Raw genomic sequence first — 18,854 nt, forward strand, 5'->3', positions numbered from 1 at the left:
GATGTTGGCCAGGCTGGACCTTGAATTTTTTTGTTCAACTATATTTATATACATAGCTCTGTTCTTCTGTCACATGAATGTTTCATAATTGAGTTAATTTTACCCTATGTGAATTTCTGAGTTGTTTATTCCCCCTGTGCTTTTATAAACAATGCTATATTGATTCTCACATAACTCAGTATTTGTGCATGTAGGTTTTTAAAATTAGAATTAATTCCTGAAAGGTGAATTGTTGAGTCAACATGTTCTAGATACATTGTTAAAGCTTTTTTTGTTTGTTACATACCACCAAATTGGAAATTGGTCAGTTTTTTATCCATAATTTGTATGACTGCCCAAATAAGATCCTGAGGTTAGCTAGATTAGCTTGTTTGGGAAATCAAATTGTAGTTGGAGTTTTTCTTAAGCTTTGTTCTGATGCATTGCTATTTACTAGGTTTTTTAGTGTCATATTTTAAATGAGAGAAAACACTTGATTTTATACAATTTTTATAATTCTTATTTAATATGATTTCTGATTCAGAAAGAAAATGGTTAAATCATAGTTTCTTTAAGTATTAAAATGTTATTTGAACAGACATAGTCAGTAGGTGATCTTTATTAAATATCGTAGTCCCATACAGAGCACAGTTTATTGTCTGTTAATATTTTTGTATTACCTGCTTGTTGAAGAAACTGCCACTACCGTCATAGTTTGCAGTGTCTTTAGCTCAGTCTTTTAAAATATGAAGCAGAAAGTCATACTTTCAGCTTTATCAGTGAATGCTAATGCACGAACAAGATGAAATTATGAGCAATTATAAAAACTTCTTGTTCTTAAAATGGTTACTAGTAAGACACTCTTCTTTTTTTTTTTTTTTTTTTTTTTGAGATGGAATTTTGCTCTTGTTGCCCAGGCTGGAGTGCAGTGGCACAGTCTCGGCTCACTGCAACCTTTGCCTCCTGGGTTCAAGCGATTCTCCTGCCTCAGCCTCCAGAATAGCTGGATTACAGGCATGCACCGTCATGCCTGGCTAATTTTTGTATTTTTAGTAGAGACGGGGTTTTATCATGTTAGTCAGGCTGGTCTTGAACTCCTGACCTCAGGTGATCTACCCACTTCCCAAATGTGCTGGGATTTACAGGTGTGAGCCACCACATCCAGCAGCATATTCTTTAACTTGACAAGATTTTACTGTGTTTCATTTCTGAAGGTTTTGGTTTTACAGAAAAAAAAAAAATTAATAGCAGTCATGCATTTTAAAATAAGATATATTATTTTAGAATAAGTTGTATTAATTGCCCTAAAAATTGTGTCATCCAAAAAGAAAAGGTGTGTAAAAAGTACTAGTATAATGTAGATAAATACAGATGGGGGTGTGTGTGTGTGTGTGTGTCCATCTACAAAACTCACCACCAGATAATACAGATTTTTTTTCTTTGTATATTACTAGAGGAAGCTGAAAATTCTTAATTTCATTGGCTTAAAATGACAGAGTAAGGAAGTATTTGTACAAGAAGGAGTAGAACACAGTTCCATTGTGTTTAGGCAAAGCTCAATAGCCCAAATTTTGTCTTGTTAACTGCCTGTTAGAATTTGTAGATCTTACTTGGTTCTGATAGGGCATGGTATTTGTCTTAGATTGTTTTGTGCAATGTTAAGGAAATAAATATGTTTATTACTGATCATTTGACATTTTTGTTTGTTTGTTTCATTTATTACATATGTATATCATACAGGTGCCCCCTACTGAGACAGTTCCTCAGGTCAAAAAAGAAAAACATAGCACACAAGCTAAAAATAGAGCAAAAAGGAAACCTCCTAAAGGAATGTTTCTTTCTCAAGAAGATGTGGAGGCTGTTTCTGCCAATGCCACTGCTGCTACCACGGTGCTGAGACAACTAGACATGGAATTGGTTTCAGTCAAACGACAGGTACTCATAAGCTCAGTCTTGGAGGTAAAAGAGTTAATTAGCACTTGAGAGGTGTTTCTGTTAATCACATATTTGAATGTTCTCTTTCCACAAATCTGAAAGGAGAATTTTGTTTCTAAAGAATTAGACAGGCTGGGCGCGGTGGCTCAAGCCTGTAATCCCAGCACTTTGGGAGGCCGAGGCGGGTGGATCACGAGGTCGAGAGATCGAGACCATCCTGGTCAACATGGTGAAACCCCGTCTCTACTAAAAGTACAAAAAACTAGCTGGGCGTGGTGGCGCGTGCCTGTAATCCCAGCTACTTGGGAGGCTGAGGCAGGAGAATTGCCTGAGCCCAGGAGGCGGAGGTTGCGGTGAGCCGAGATCGCGCCATTGCACTCCAGCCTGGGTAACAAGAGCGAAACTCCGTCTCAAAAAAAAAAAGAATTAGATCTTGAGTACTAGCCCACTGATTTTTTTTTTTCTTTTTAATGAACATATAAATTGAAGCATATGGATATAGTGTCATCTGAAAGTATTTCTGAAATATATAGGAAAGCATATGAATATCATATTTATGTACATATGTGTCTCTGTCTCTGTGATTTTTCACAATACGAACACACCCCAATAACCTGCATCTGGACCAGAAAATGGAATGGTGCCCCCTCCATGCATTTTCCCTCCTGGTCACTGTTCCCCTCATGAAATGCTATGTTCCCTCAGCAGCTCCACCTCTCTTTTATTACCTGACTCCTCCTTATCGGTGACCACTGTTCTCATCTTTATTTTATTTTATTTTTGAGACTGTGTCTTGTTTTGTTGCCCAGGCTGGAGTGCAGTAGTGCGATGTTGGCTTACTGTAACCTTTGCTTCCAGGGCTCAAGTGATCCTCCTACCTTAGCCTCCCAAGTAATTAGGAGTACAGGCACTCGCCATTATGCCTGGCTAATTTTTTTTTTTTTTTTTTTTTTTTTTAGTAGAGGTGGGGTTTTGCCATGTTGCTGAGGCTACTCTTGAACTCCCGAGCTCAAATGATCCACCCACCTCAGCCTCCCAAAGTGCTGAGATTACAGGTGAAAGCCACCACACTTGGCCATATTCTGATTTTTAAAACAATAGATTTTTCTCTGTTTTTGAATTTTGTATAAATGAAAGTCATATGGTCCTGTTTATTTTATGTCTGGCTTTCTTTCAACCTGAGAGCTAAGCACTTTTTCAAAATGGTCCTGTCATTTTATGTGTGGTTGCACATCAGTGTTTCCCAGCTGCGGCACTATTGCCATGTTGGGCCATCCTCTGCACTGTAAGGTGTTGAGCAGCATCCCTGGGCTTGACCCACTACCAGCTAGTAGCACCCTCCCCCCCCACCAGTTGTGGCAACAGAAGTGTCCCTAGGCATTACCAGATTCCCTTTGGGGGCAAGATTGTCCCCAGTTGAGAACCACTGCTCTACATCATTGGCACATTTTGGTAGTCTTAAATTTTAGCCCTTCTAGTGGGTTATAACCTCATTGTACTTTTTATTTGGCAGTTCCCTGATGACTAGTGAGGTTGCTCACCTTTTCATCCCTTTCTTGGCCATTCGGATATCTTCTTTTGTGACATGTCTACTCAAGTCTTTCATCTGTTTTTTTTTCTGTCAGGTTGCATATTTTTTTATTGGTTTATAAGGTGTTCTTTAGTCTTTGAGTTGTTTTCTACAACTTGTAAATACTGTAAATATGTTTTTCATTCTGTGATTCTTAATGGTATCTTTTGATAAACAGTAATTCTTAATTTTCAGGTAGTTTCTTAGTCTCCTCAGGTTAGTGTTTTTTGAGTTCTGTTAACCTTTCTCAAGTCACCTCCCATGCTGATTTTAGAAGCGTTGTTTTACCTTTTACGTTTTGATCTAGAAATGTTTTTCTTTATTTGTTGTCACATGTTGAATCAATAGTCACTGTTCTGTTTTTATATGAGTATCAGTTTGGCCAAGTATTTATTGAAGAAACTTTTCTTCTTTGCCATGCAGCAGGACCTTTGTTTTACACCCAGTGTCTGTACGGGTGTGGGTCTGGTTTGAGGTTCTCTCTTCCTTTGGTCTGTTTGTCCATCCTTCACCAGTACATACTGTCCTAACTTTATGTGCTTTATAAATGTAGATATCTGGTGTAATGTAAGTTCTCCAGCATTATCTTGGTTATCACTGGCCTTTTAATTTCCATATAAAATTTAGAATTACTTTATCAATTTTCAGAAAAATAATGCTATTAAAATTTTGATTGGGATTGTATTGTATCTATAGATAAAAATGGAGAATTCACATCTTTATTGAGTTTCCTGATCAGTGAACATGATCTACTCCTTTACTTCTATATGTCTGTAATTTCTCTCAGTGTTGTGTTGTTTACTGTGTAAGAACTTACACATCTTTTGTTATTCTGTGATATTTGGTATTCTTTTGGTGCTCTTATAAAAGATACTGTTTTTTAAATTACCTTATAGTTGTTTTTGCCTGCTATGTGGCTTATTTTAATCTGATCGCATGGTACATTTAAACTGAAAATTCAACCTTATAGTTGAGTACTGCTCTTTGATTCTCTTTCTGGAATTCAATTCCAGAAACCCATCAGCAAGTTGTTGACTGACAGTTTATTTTTGTTTTTTGCTGCTTTTGATTAATCTTGGTGGTTCCCTTGGAAGGTTAAACAGGAGGCCAATTGTCATCTCGTTGATGCGAAGAGCATGGTGTGCGGCCGTCTTCCTTGTGGTTTAGGGAGGCAGCCCAGACCAGGACCCAAGCACACCCTGTGCGCTCAGAGGAGCAGCTTCTTGTCATGGTTGCTGTCAGCTGCACTCTAATCTTAGGAGAATCACTTAATCTTTCTGGGCCTCTTTTCAAATGAGATTAATCTTGGCCTGCCTGATCTCACAGAATATGTCCTGGCTACTGTGTGAGAGAGCATTTGAAGTTCTGTTAGTGCTGGAAGAACTCTCTCTGAGGTTATGAGCTCTTGTTGATGTTGTCATCTTCCTTTCCTTTCTCCCTCTGCTGAATGGGCTCCTGGTGGTTGCTGTTTAATATATTGAGGAAAGAAAAAGGCCTTCCTCTTCCACTGAAGTGTTATTGACTCCATAGTATGAGAGAGAAAGGATCCTTTGGTTTTCAGAGCAGGGTCAAGAGCAAGAATTTTAAAATTTGAAGGTAGCTCACAATTATGAAGAGGGAGGACTGTTTCATGAAGAGAGGAAGTAGGTTATTTGCTTTCCACAACCTTTTAGGGCCACAGCTCAGTAGTGTGTTCACTGCCAAATGTGCTTCTAGACTCAAAATGGGCAGTCCGTCCACAGGGGCCACTTGTTTGGAGGCCACCATGTTTGGTATATCAGGGATACATTCTGAAAATAACAGAAAACTGGACTAGCAGCACCTTAAACAATTTAGGGTTTATTTTTCTCAAATAGCAAGAAGTCCCATCATCAGTGGCTACTGGTATTAGCTCATGTGTTCAGTGATGCTCTCAGGGAGCCAGGTACTTTTCAGGGCTTCTACTCTGCCGTCTTCAGCTGTTGGCTTTTCATCTTGCTTGTTGCCGCATGTGGAAGCTACAGGAGCCACGTGCAACCTCACATCTGCATTCAGGGCAGTATGAAGAGGAGGTGGGGGTGGAGCTAACTTGTCTGTCCCTTTTAGCAGGAAAAGCAAAAGCCTTACTAGAAGCTCCTTAGCTGAATTCTGTGTGCCCATGCGTTGCGTACTGCTCTTCCTCCTTCCCAGAACGTCATCAGCCTCTACCAGCAAGAAGAGGGCTGGGCATGTCTCTTAAATTAGCCAGTGAGCAGTGCCGGTTGCATTAGGTCTTTCTCTGAGTGGAGAATGAAATAATCTGACATATGCCCACAGTAAAGCAGAAGAAAGAAAGGTCTGTATGACTGAGGGTTGGGGCTTGGGGGCGGGTGTCTAGTAGGGCACCAGGACAAGTGGATGGCTTTTCCATTTTTAATTTTGTTTTTTCTTTAAATACTGATTACTTTTGCATCCTATTTCTTACCTATTTCATTGCCACTCACTTTCTTTCCAGTTGGCATGATGGTGGCAGCTAATCTGTTTTTTCTGCTTAATCAACACTAGATGTTTGGGGGCAGGGTGGTTATTTTGTTTTTTGGAGACGGGATCTTGCTCTCTTGTTCCGCCTGGGACTGTACTGATGCAGTCATGGATCAGAGTAGCCTCAAAGGCCTGGGCTCAAGCAGTTGCCCACCTCAGCCTTCCAAGTAGGTGGGGCTGCAGGTGAGCACCACCATGCCTGGCTCATTTTTAAAATTTTTTGGTAGAGACAGGGCCTTACTGTGTCATCTAGGCTGGTCTCGAACTCCTGGGCTCAAGTGATTCTTCCTGCCCGTGGCCTTCCAAAGTGTTGTGATTACAGGTGTGAGGTACTGCACCAGCCTAATTTTTTTGGCAGGTCTGGCTCTGTCACCCAGGCTGAAGTGCAATCTCGGCTCACTGCAACCTCTGCCTCTTAGGCTCAAGCCATCCCCCCACCTCAGCCTCCCAAGTAGCTGGGAAGACAACGCCTCAACATTTCTGATACAAAAAATGCATTAGGAAGAAGGGTATAAGCTACTGAGCATTTAGAGCTAGCTTTTAGTTCAGAACTTGTAGATGTTTTTATATTCAATCTCTGCTACTTTTATAATGTTACTTAATCACAGTGCTGCAATATGTACCCATTTTTGTACTATCTATGAACAACCAGCTAGAATGACAAGAGTGGTCTGTTTCACTGGAATGTGAAGAGGACATGTAATATTCTAGGCCTTGACTTTTTCCTGCCAGAAGTTACTGTGTTACTGTGTTACATTTTTAGCTAAAAAGGAATTCAGTGAACATAATCAGAGCACTTTGCAGTTTTCCTGGGTTTTTTGGTTAACTGAAAGAGCACTGAGCAAGAGCCTAAGATTGTTCTATCTAGTATGTCAGCCAGCAGCCCCACATGTGGTTTTTAAAATTTAGATTAATTACAAGTGAAAAAATTTTTAAATTTTTGGGTAGCATCTTCTACTTTTGAATGTCTTTTACATTTTACTCGAGAAAATCAAGCTATTTTTCCCTTGGCTTTCTTAGTTGCTTGTGTAATTATTCAAAGATGAAAAATGCTGGAATCAGAGTTCACTGATGCTTGAGACAGATGTGCCCTCTGCTTGGAGTAGAGAGAAAATAGGATGCCTCTGTGGCCTGTCTGATTCAAGGGTCCACGGGAAAACTAAAGAGCAGCCATGGCCTGGGTGGTTGGTATTGTTTGTGGTCTTTCTTTTGATTGATTAAGGGCAGTGGAAGATTACCTTGAACCAAAGGGCAGTAATGTGGAAAAAGATAATTTGTAAGAAAATGAAGAAGTGAGAAGAGTCAATCCAAGTTAGACTTCTGGAAAACTCACTGACATTGCGTCCTCCCCCACTCCCCCATCATCAAAGAAATCTACTGGTGCACTTCTGCCCTGAGTAGAAGCAGTGGACAGCACAGTGATGCAGGGGCGCTGTGAGTCTGCGTCTACAGTTCTGCTATAAAGCCAGGGCCTTCCAGTCTTGATTCTGGCTGCTCTGTTACTTCAGCTCAAGCCTATGTGGTAGGAAGCCCAGGCATTTCTTTTGTCTTTAATATAAGACTCCAGGCAGGTGTTTTGCTGCTCAGGTATCACCTGTTAGGAAGCTGTGGATCCAGGACTGTGTACATGAGAGCTCTTTTCATCTCCTCCTCCTTGGTTGTACTTTCCCTGTTTCTCTGAACAAGCAAATAATAAATCCAGTTAGATGCTTCAAAGAATACCATAGGGACCTCACAATTGAGCTACAACAAATGTTAGTAACATTTTTACTCTTGGGATTTTGTTTATTTACATTTTTAAGTTCTGTTTTCATACCTTTATACAAGTCTTTACTTTTTAAATGAAAATTATTTTTTCCTTCTAGATCCAGAATATTAAACAGACAAACAGTGCTCTCAAAGAAAAACTTGATGGTGGAATAGAACCATATCGACTTCCAGAGGTAGGATTATGTTAACATCATTTCAGAAATCATAATCAAGTTTTACACGTTTAAGAATTTAATACCTGTGTGATAACATCTTCAGTATACATCTCTTGCAAGAGTATATGGACATAATTTTATGAACTTAATTAATGTTAAAATTCTGATAGAGAAAAAGAAAGGTTCATTAAACTCAGAGGGACATACTCATCTCCAAATGTAATGTGCTAAAATGACTCATTTGAATATCCAGGTCATTCAGAAATGTAACGCACGTTGGACTACAGAAGAGCAGCTTCTCGCCGTACAAGGTATGGGGAAGGTTTTCTTCTAAAGAGTTTAGGAGGCCAGGTGTGGTGGCCCACACCTGTAATCTCAGCACTTTGGGAGGCCAACATATTTGCTTGAGCCCAGGAGCTCAAGGCTGCATTGATCCATGATCACACCACTGCATTCCAGCCTGGACAACAGAGTGAGACCCTGACTTTAAATTATAAAAGGGGGAAAAATGGGTTTGGAGGCATTGGTAGATTTTAGGGAAAAGTTATGTCCCATCCTACTCTCAGCCCCTATTTATGTAGAAGATTCTTGGATGATTATGTCCTAGTGGATGTCATTGTAGCCAAATTACTGCATTCCTTTGGGCTTTTTTCTTTTCGTGTCCCACTTCTTACAAGTTGTAAAAACTTAACCTGGAACTCTCAGTTTTCTAAAGGTGTGAGTATTTTATTTTACTCGTTACTCGTTGAGCTCCCACTCTTCAGGAGGTGCAAAACCCCAAAAGAAGCAGATAGAGTTTAAGGTTGGAGGACACTTTGGACCTGCGATACCAAAAAGATGAATGCAGAATGTCCTCAGCCCTAGGGCAATTGCTGGGTAACTTCAGTTGTTAAGTGACATGTAATGGGAGGACAGGTACCAAAACAACAGGGTCGGTCATCTCCATAATGTATCTAGAATTGACTGGTATTTTTTCCTACTCTTACAATACACGAAATTAGTGCCTGCTATTAAAAGCCTGTATGTTTTCTTATCTGGATAAAGAGGTAAGTCTCAACAGTGGTTTTAAAAAATTGTTTTTCTCTCGTATTTTAAAAAAATGCTCTCTTACATCCTTAGCCATCAGGAAATACGGCCGAGATTTTCAGGCAATCTCAGACGTGATTGGGAACAAATCAGTGGTACAAGTGAAAAACTTTTTCGTAAATTATCGACGCCGCTTCAACATAGATGAAGTTTTACAAGAATGGGAAGCAGAACATGGTAAAGAAGAGACCAATGGGCCCAGTAACCAGAAACCTGTGAAGTCCCCGGATAATTCCATGAAGATGCCTGAAGAGGAAGAAGAGGTAAATCTGAAACAAAACATTCACTTTTCTCTTAGGTTCATGCATGATATTCCAGTTTCTAAAGTGATGAATTTTTTCAGCTATAAAGATTTTTAGGTTTCAGCTGTGTTAGTAACTTCACTATTGCCTGTAAATAGCCATAATGTGTATGCATTGACTCCAGTTCTTGGTCCCTGTGTATTATTCACATTTTCATTTCTGGGCAGATTCTTAATTTCATCCTGGTTTCCTCCAGCCACAAAATACTGTGCATTATCTGTTTTCCTTAAATACAGTAAAATCTTGAGTCACTAAGATGCAGGGGGTTGGGGTATAAAGAAAAAGTAAAAATACAGTGAAAGCTGTCACGAAGCACCAAGGTGGAAGTTCATGAGGAATGATGAGACTCAGTCATCTGAAATGTGTCTTCACATCATCATGAGGTTTGCAGACTGAGTGGTGAGTCTCACAGCCGGCCAACCCTGAGCTCCTCAGGCCTGTCCCTGCTGTCCAGATCTTCCAGCCTTTGATGCTCTTTGGGGCTGATTGGCTTAAATATTGATGGGAATGGTTCTGTGGCTGGCTGGAACTTCTGTGATGGTGGCTGATAATTTCTGGGATGATAGCCCTGGTTTAATCTGTCACCTTCCTGTTTTCTGTGCCAGGAGCACCTGCTGTTTGCCCATCTAGCCTGGCCTGCCTTGCTATTCTGTTTCTCCCTCTACCCCCAGAGCAGATGAGCCTGGGGCTGGACATCAGAAAGAATCACTTGCCAAGCACTTTGCATCTGAATTTGTTCATAAGCATGGTAATTTAAGAACTGATTCAGCTTTTTTTTTTTTTTTTTTTTTTTTTTGGAGAGTCTCGCTCTGTTGACCAGGCTGGAGTGCAGTAGCGCAATCTCGGCTCACTGCAACCTCCATCTCCCGGGTTCAAGCAATTCCTGCCTCAGCCTCCCGAGTAGCTGGGACTACATGCGCATGCCACCACACCCAGCTAAATTTTTTTATTTTTAGTAGAGACAGGGTTTCACCATGTTAGCCAGAATGGACTCCATCTCTTGACCTCGTGGTCCACCCACCTCGACCTCCCAAAATGCTGGGATTACAGGCGTGAGGCCACTGTGCCTGACCCTAATTTAGCTTTATAAGCAAAATCGCTTTCACATCAAAGTCTTTTTCAGACCATGCTGGAATGATTTGAAATGACCTATTTTGCATTGTGTGTGCTGCCATTTTGCTTCAAGAGCCTGGCTCTAGAAGCAGCCCAGAAGGCCCTTCCTGACCTGAGCTTGGAAGTACCTTGTAAGGTAGATGGCATTCCCTGGGAGTATGGTGCCACTCCTCCATGCAAGGCCTCTTTGCCAGCTGGAAAAAGGACCTCAAGGCACAGCCATCTGTAAGAACAGCATTGAAACGTATTAATTTTGTTAGAATTAGATTCTTTAGAACCTTTTGCCAAAAAATCTTTGTAATAAATGTACTAAGTCAGTAGTATTTCCAAAGTCAGTACCCCTGAGTCACCCCCATGCATGACCCTGCCTGAAAGGGCATGTAACTAAAATGATGTTGTTTTTATTTTCCAGCAGTGATTTTTTTTCTTTTTTCTTCCCTTTTTTTTCCAGTGATTTTTGTCCCAGCACTAATTGCCCCTGTTAGCACTCAGTTTAGGAAGCACTGAAAAGCTGGTGACTGCTGAGGAAGAAGCATTAGGATTTGCAGGAATGAAAGCTTGCTTCCTGTGTGTGTTTTCCAGCTTCATTCCCAGGATGACTGGAAGCAGAAACAGTCAGGAACTCTGGCTCTATTCTCTCTTCACGTTTGATCAAAGCCAGTGCTAGCTGGGCTGGCATAACAAATCTGAAAGGAAATTTAGAACCAAGAGTCATTACCAACAGGATGTCGATTTTTTTTTTTTGGGGGGGTTTTGTTGTTTTTTTGTTTTGTTTTTTTGAGACGGAGTTTTGCTCTTGTTACCCAGGCTGGAGTGCAATGGTGCGATCTCTGCTCACCGCAACTTCCACCTCCTGGGTTCAGGCAATTCTCCTGCCTCAGCCTCCTGAGTAGCTGGGATTACAGGCACGCGCCACCACGCCCAGCTAATTTTTTGTATTTTTAGTAGAGACCGGGTTTCACTGTGTTGACCAGGATGGTCTCGATCTCCTGACCTCGTGATCCACCCGCCTCGGCCTCCCAAAGTGCTGGGATTACAGGCTTGAGCCACCGCGCCCGGCTGGATGTCGATTGTTGTGCATGTTTTTTTGTTCATTCTCATGCTTGGGTCATTGATTGACTTAAGTGAGTCGGTAGTTTTTTTTAACCTTGTTGTCAGCCCAGGTTCCTCCATATTGGTCTGCTTGCCATGTGGATTACGCATCAAAGCACGGGCATTCCTTTCCCCGTCTAGTTCTGGCTCCTCCAAGCAACAGATCATAGTTTTTCCCACGTGGTTGATCTTCCATGTCTTTTTTACCCAGCTTCTCTGCAAAACAAAATGAAGAATGGTATTATCTAACTCGGGTTTAATGCTACAGAGTCCTTATGTCCTTTTAAAAACTTTCACTCCAGTAGTCATTTAAAATGTACCCCCTCATACATTTCTTTCTTTCTTTTTATTGTTTTGAGACAGAGTGTCTCTTTGTCGCCCAGGCTGGAGAGCAGTGGCACAGTCTTGGCTCACTACAACCTCCGCATCCTGGGTTCAAGTGGTTCTCCTCCCTCAGCCTTCAGCCTCCCAAGTAGCTGGGATTACAGGTGTGCGCCACCATGCCCGGCTAATTTTTATATTTTTAGTAGAGACGGGATTTTGCCATGTTGGCCAGGCTGGTCTCAAACTCCTGACCTCAAGTGATCCACCCACCTTGACCTCGCAGAGTGCTGATTACAGGCATGAGCCACTGCGCCCGGCCTATTTCTTTAGTTTCTTTCTTTTCCTGTTTCTTATAGTGCCAGCCCTGCCCTGCCACCACCTAGTTTTCTGTTCTCCATATGTTAGTTTGCAGAAGGAAATTAATCTAGTGACCAGCTGCTTCTCTGTGTCCAAGGGCCTAAGGGAACTTGTTAGAATACTGGCTTACTTGTCTGTCTGGTGAGTCCATAGAACTTGGGGTATGTGTAATTTCGCCTTTTTATTTGTCCTGTGGAGTCCAGCAGCTGAGAAAGATGTCTGCCTGTCCCCTCTGCCCTCAGGTTTCATATATTAGGCAGAACCCATAGGGAGAACATGAGAATTCCTAGAAGTTCTAGTAACAGAATGGTCTGTCAGATGTAGATTATTTCCTTCAGAGCTCAGAGGCGGGTAGGTAGCCCACGGCATTTTGAGCTTTTGAAATTCAGAGTTATTTGAAGTGGGCAAGGGTGGATTGGGGATGGTGTCACATCCAACCTCTCATTGAAAAAAGGGTGCCATGGGTTGGCGAGAAAGATTCTCACATAAAATTCTGAAATGATTGAGTATATTACCAGTGAGGAGAAATCTCCTGATTTAACTTAGAAATCATATGATTTTTAACTGAAAGAACAATCACTTTCAGGTTCTGGACGCATAGCCCAGTTGTTTGTCTAGCAATCAGACACTGTGAAAGTGGCAGAGAGCAGCAAGATGCCATGTAACCTTTATTTAGGTTTGAGTCTGGGTGTCAGTTTTAAAAAATAGGAGAGGGGAGTTAGTTAGGAAAGGTCGCATAGCTTTTAAAGATAGTCCTGAGATCATATGGGCTCCTGTATCCCAGCTGGAACCAGTGGCTGGGTGCCAAACAGGGTGGGTGCCACACAGCCTGCCCTCAAGCCAGTAAGAGGAGATAGGGCTGCTAATGTGCTTGTATGACCTTTTCAGGTTTTTTTGTTCGTTTGTTTTTTTGAGACAGAGTCTTGTTCTGTTGCTCAGATCAAGTGGAATGCAGTGGTACGATCTTAGCTCGCTGCAATCTCCACCTCCCGAGCTCGTGATTTTCGTGCCTCAGCCTCCCAAGTAGCTGGGACTGCAGTTGTGCACCACACCATGCCCAGCCAGTATTTCTTTTTAGTAGAGACAGGGTTTTGCCTTGTTGGCCATGCTGGTCAAGTGATCCACCTGCCTCAGCATCCCAGAGTGCTGGGATTACAGGCATGAGCCACTGTGCTGGGCCATTTTCAGGCATTTAAATTTAATCCTGGTGAACCAGATATCACTATGTATCTTCTACACATGAAGAAACTGAAGCTCAAAAAGACATCTAGAATGTGGGGAGGGCTGGGGTTTGAGGCCAAGATGTCTGGCTGGAGAGGCCACACACTTGCCCTGCCCTTAAGAACATGGTGTTTGGGTTGGTCACTGTGGCTCATCCTTGTAATCCCAGCATGTTGGGAGGCCAAGGCAGGCAGATCATGAAGTCAAGAGATAGAGACCAGCCTGGCCAACATGGTGAAATCTCGTCTGTACTAAATATAAAAATTAGCTGGGCATGGTGGCACGTGCCTGTAGTCCCTGCTACTCAGGAGGCTGAGGCAGAAGAATAGCTTCAACCCGGGAGGCGGAGGTTGCAGTGAGCTGAGATCACGCCACTGCACTCCAGCCTGGTGACAAAGTGAGACTCTGTCTCAGGAAAAAAAAGAAACAACAGAGTGTTTGCTCTGCAGGTTTGCTGGCTACCCCTTTCTTTTCAGGACACTGGACATAGCAGCTTGTGCTGTTTACCTCTTCTTTGATCCTTTTTTTTTTTTCTTTCTTGGCCTCAGGCTCCTTCTGTTCTGGATGTCAGATATACATCTGCCTCCTGAGAAACTCTGGTGGCTTTGAACAATTGGCGTGGACTACTGTGTTATCCGGGATATCAGGTATTACGAGACATCACCTAGCCATCTGCATCACATCTCTGGACAAGCAGCTATTACCAAAAAAGGCATATCCTTCAGTCCTGTGCTCCATCTGCCTTAATTCTTTGCTCGTTCCTCCATGTTGGCGCCACTTCCCAGAGAGCTCCACTGCATCTCTCGCACTCTGCCTCCGTGCTGGGGAGTCTCATGGCCTGCACATCTCTTGTGACTCTGGGAACCGCCTCCCCCGCCGGAGCCCCTGAGCCCCATCAATGGCAGCTCTTCCCAGTCAGCAGCTTCAGAGCAGGCGGTCTCCTCAGAAGGCCCAACTCTGTTCCTGCATGGCCTGCAATTTCTACTTTGTGCATAGAGTAATTTTCAGAGTAACCGCAACCCTGTTGGCGTTCTAGAAAGTTTCTCTTGTTCTTTTCTGAGACAACCACCTAAGTGATAATCTGCTTTTTTTGGAAATCACAATATATTGCCAGACTGCATCATAACCTTTATCATGCCAAGCATCCTGATGCAACTCACATTTTCCTAAACATGGGGTATAGTTACAGTTTATAAATTGAGTTGGCTTATATCTCTTCCTTCTCCCTTCCCAAGTGTTACAGAGCTCATTCACTGCAGCTGTCCTTGGACACTAGCTTAAAGGGAACGTGGACTTCAATGCTTTCTGCCTTCAACTTTTCAGCATTGTGACCCCAGGGTGGGTGCCACCTCATCTTTTCCTGACCCCCATCCCCCACCTCCAAGAGGTTCGGCCCACATCACTGTACCTGGTGCTTGTACATTTGGAATTGGTGCCTTCTCCTTTTGGCAACCATGGTATCAATCCTTTTTCTGTTTTAGTGTCTTATTTCTTCTTTCAAGTTATTTGCTAGCCAAAGATGACATCACTGAGATGAGGAGACAGGGGAGCTTGCTGCAGATTCTGACAGCGCAGATTGTAAATGTCAGTGTCAGGATATTAGAATAGCTGCGATGGTTTCTGAAAGCTGCATGTTGTTCCGCGTTCTCTCAGTTCGCCTGGCCTTTTACGTGGCACTCTGTATGCCAGTGTGTGTCCTTCATGTGCTGATGTGATGACACAAACACCATCCACACTCTTTTAATATCAGAGTACAGGACAGAGAAGTGATCAATGTACTGGTCTAGTGAGACTGAGATGAAAAGAAGTCACCTACAAAGTGGTCTGTAATGCCTTTTGGTTGGACTGGGAACAAGTAAAATTTTCTCATAAACATATTGAGACTTCCAGAATCACTTTTGTTATCTTACCAGACCATGGGCCTGCTGAGGGTTGAGGAGTGGACTGTCAGACTGCATTCTAACATGCCCTGTTCCCACCCCATGGCCATTCAGACTGCACTAAATACGTTGAAGTCGCTTTTGTTGTTTGCATCATTTAAATATTTTTTTCTGCTTTCAATACCAAAAAAAAAAATGCAGATGCTTTAAGGCATAAACAGAATTCTTAAGAATTTAAAATATGCAATTAAAATTTGGTATGTTTTGACTCCCAAGCACCTTGTTTTTGTTGTTGTTGTTGAAGTCAGCTGATTTTCTCTTTAGAAAGAGGGTCAGCTAGAAACCTAGGTATTTCGGAATTGTTAATTGCATTTTAGTATAGTCTGGAGAAAGGTCATTCAAAAGGGAAGTACACCGGGACTTGCCCACCCTTCATCATCTCGTTCCCGTACCAGGTGTGTGTTGGTCACATAAGCGCCTGGGAAGCAGCAGACGAGTCCCAGTTGTCGCTGCTACCTGGAGACAGGGTCAGCAAAATAACACTAGTGATGAGGGAAGGCCTTTTTTTTTTTTTTTTTTAAAAAACCATAAGCCTGCTGTGTATACCGAGGGCAGCGGGAGAAGCATGAGAAGGAGTCAGCCTAAGTTTGCACATTGCTTAAAGGGGACACTAAGGTATGAGCCAAAGCTTTAGGTTCTCCTTGCTTCCCTCAAGACTTCCTTCCTGTAACAGAAGCAGCAGGCAATTGCTGCAGTGCGTTTCTTGCCCTGCCAGTAGGTCTGTATCTCCCGTAAGGAAAAATAGCCTGATCCCTTCTGGCAGCATTTGGAAGCTTGATGCTAATTCTTTAGCGTGGCAAGCCAGCCACCAGTGCCAGGCCTTGATCTGTATTCTGCACTATCCCCTTACTTGGTTCCTGGCACTGCATGGTCCCCCAGCCCTGAAGAATCACTTGAGATCATCACAGCAGCTGAACTGGGCTTTCTCCCCAAGAGGCAGGGGCACGTCGTTTTCATTTGACCGGGGAAAAGAGGTAGCTGTCTTTGACTGCCTTTGTTGTGGTTTCCTGCGTAAGATAGCACTGTGTTTTCAACTTTTTTTCATTACACTGTCTTTGCAATGATGTAAATGTAAGAAATCACTTAGCTTTAAAAGCGAAGTGGTTTGTTGTTATTTATGTGAAGACTTTTTAACATATCAAGAATTAGGTGCGTTGGCAGCTGGGGTTTGGGATGTGATAACTGCTTTGGATGGAATGTTCACTTAAGCTTTGTCTTCTTAAAAGTTATCAATGTGAATGTCATAATTATATATATATTTTTGTGGAAAATTTTCTCATAAGTTATTGTGCAAAATATAGTATCATTGATGAAATGATAGTTTTAACTTTTAGTTTAGAAACCCTAAAAGATATAAATTGTATTACATATGCATTAAAAGTTTGTTTTATTTAATTTTATGTAGATGTGTAAAGTGTTAGGTAAACTTTTTTTCACTTATCCATTTAAACACCTTGTTACTTGAATATTGTGTTGACTGGTCTGCAACAGTGATCCATTCTGTAATATAGCTCTTTTAACTGGGAAGGAACCACGCCCCAGTTGTGCTGATTCCGTTCGTGGTGGCTCACAGGTGGGTGCTGGTGTTGGCAGGAGCCAGAGGTTAGTGTAACGCAATGCCGCGTTATCTTGGTGCACAGAATTTGTGGAGACACCGCTTCCTCAAAATGATTTTTGATCATTTTTTGCCTATAAGACCTTTTGATGCTCACAAACCTCTATTCAACACACAAAACAAAAATGAAAAGGTAGTTGGGTTGTAAAAGCTTACTGTGGTGGACTCATTAAGCAGTGGTTTTCTGTTCATAGAAAGTTTCCTCAAATACCACACACCACTATTAACTGTGTTCATTGTCACTTTAAATTTCAACTATACCCTATTTTTGTCATTCTAAATATCAGACGTACTATTGGTATAATCGCACACCAAAAATCAGCCAAACCGTGCATTACGCTAACTGGATCCCTGCTTTTATGTGAGCTAAGGAAAGATGGAGCCAACTCCAACAAGGGCCTCTTTTTCTCTCTTGTCTAGCCTGTTTCTAAACCGAATGACCCAGGATTCAAGCTTTTAATATCAAGTGAAACTTTGCCTCAGATGGACTCCAGGTAGTTTAGGTCATCTATATCTAGCGGTCCTGTGCGATGCTGTTTCTGCCACTCCCTGAATCTCTGCAGCTTCTCTTACCTGTAGTAAAGCACAATTGCAGTGACGTCGCATTCAGAAGAAGGAAGGTCAGCAGAGGCTATGCATGTTGTGTGATGATGAGTGTTTACAGCCACCTTCTCCTAAAACGAAAATTTATACTGGGGTGGATAGTATTCCATTATGTAGACTTATCGACTTTGCTAAGTGCTTTTTAGACTGCTTAAAAAATTTTCAAGATTTTAAAAGATGTATAAGGTTAAGTTTGCAAATATAATGGAAATGCTGTATATCTTTTGAAGTGATAAAATCCACGTTGGAATTTTAAAGAAAATATGTTGTAATAATGCTGTTGTAAGTAATATTTTAATGTCTCTTTGCCTGTTTTCTATTTCAGCACATTCATTGTGGTGAATGTTCATAGCATTATAACTGCTTAGCCATTGAATGATAACATTTGTTAGTGGAAATTGGAAAATTTATTTGTGAAATTCTGCAGAATTCATTTTTCTATTTCCAATATTTGCTGAGGTTAAATAAAAATTTTCAAGCCATTGATGTAATAAAATATGAAACCAAAGCATTTTCTGCACCCCCACTCTCCATCAAAGCAGTACCCTACCCTATACCAAAGTGGGGTTTTTTCTTTCCTTTTGAGTGAGGCTTGGGGTTTCTGAATGTTCAATTTCCTCCAAATCAGACCCTTTGGAAACACGGCCAGGGATGCCTTTTGTTTTTAGCCTTTTGCTCTATCTGAACCTACATCCTTTTTTGTGTATAATTTTATAGTTGGAATCAGATTGAAGTGCATGAATTCATGGTTTGTGATCGTTGTGGGCTCAAATGCAAGGGTTCAATAAGAGGCGATTTTTCCCCCCGTGGTGGGTTTTCTTTTTTGTGCCTCACAAGGGTTTTGGCCTGATCCCTGGAGGCAGGATGGTAGCAGCGCAGAGGCGAGATTACTGCCTGTGTGGCCTCTGCTCAGCCCAGAGTGGGTGCTGGTAGTTCCCTGAGTAGCAGCAGGAGCTGGCGGTGGCTGTGGTCTCGTGGTCTTCCCTTTGTTAGCTGGGATGTAGGGTTTGGTTAGATAACTACTGTAGATTTAGGCTAGAAGTCCAGTGCACTATCCATTGTGCCACGGAGTCTGCTCACTAAACCCAACTTCTATTTCCAGGCAGCTGGGGCCCCTGTGTGTGACTGCACAGTGTAGGAGGGTTGCAGAGGGTGGCCGGGTCCAGCCTTCCCCAGGCTGGCAGTCTAGTGGGGGGCACTGCACATGCCCTACCACAGCGAGTGGTGCCGCACTTACAGGAGGGTCTGGGAGGGAGGTCACAGCTGCCTTGTGTCTTTAGAGAGTGCCTGTCC

General features: G+C 42.1%; 1 protein-coding gene across 4 annotated transcripts in view; it reads left to right on the top strand.

Moving 5' to 3' along the window:
* The window catches only part of RCOR1 (REST corepressor 1), a 132,171-nt gene extending 114,102 nt beyond the window's left edge, over window positions 1-18,069 (top strand). For all 4 annotated transcript variants that reach the window (XM_074394330.1, XM_074394331.1, XM_074394332.1 and 1 more), the window contains 5 exons: window positions 1,720-1,914; window positions 7,849-7,926; window positions 8,162-8,219; window positions 9,028-9,257; window positions 13,952-18,069. In XM_074394330.1, the coding sequence (XP_074250431.1) occupies window positions 1,720-1,914; window positions 7,849-7,926; window positions 8,162-8,219; window positions 9,028-9,257; window positions 13,952-13,993 (603 nt within the window). In that variant the 3' untranslated portion in view covers window positions 13,994-18,069. The remainder of the gene's footprint in view (window positions 1-1,719; window positions 1,915-7,848; window positions 7,927-8,161; window positions 8,220-9,027; window positions 9,258-13,951) is intronic.
* The last annotated feature ends 785 nt before the right edge of the window (window positions 18,070-18,854 follow it).

Source organism: Saimiri boliviensis, chromosome 2, assembly GCF_048565385.1.
Source record: "Saimiri boliviensis isolate mSaiBol1 chromosome 2, mSaiBol1.pri, whole genome shotgun sequence".
Lineage (NCBI taxonomy): Eukaryota > Metazoa > Chordata > Mammalia > Primates > Cebidae > Saimiri > Saimiri boliviensis.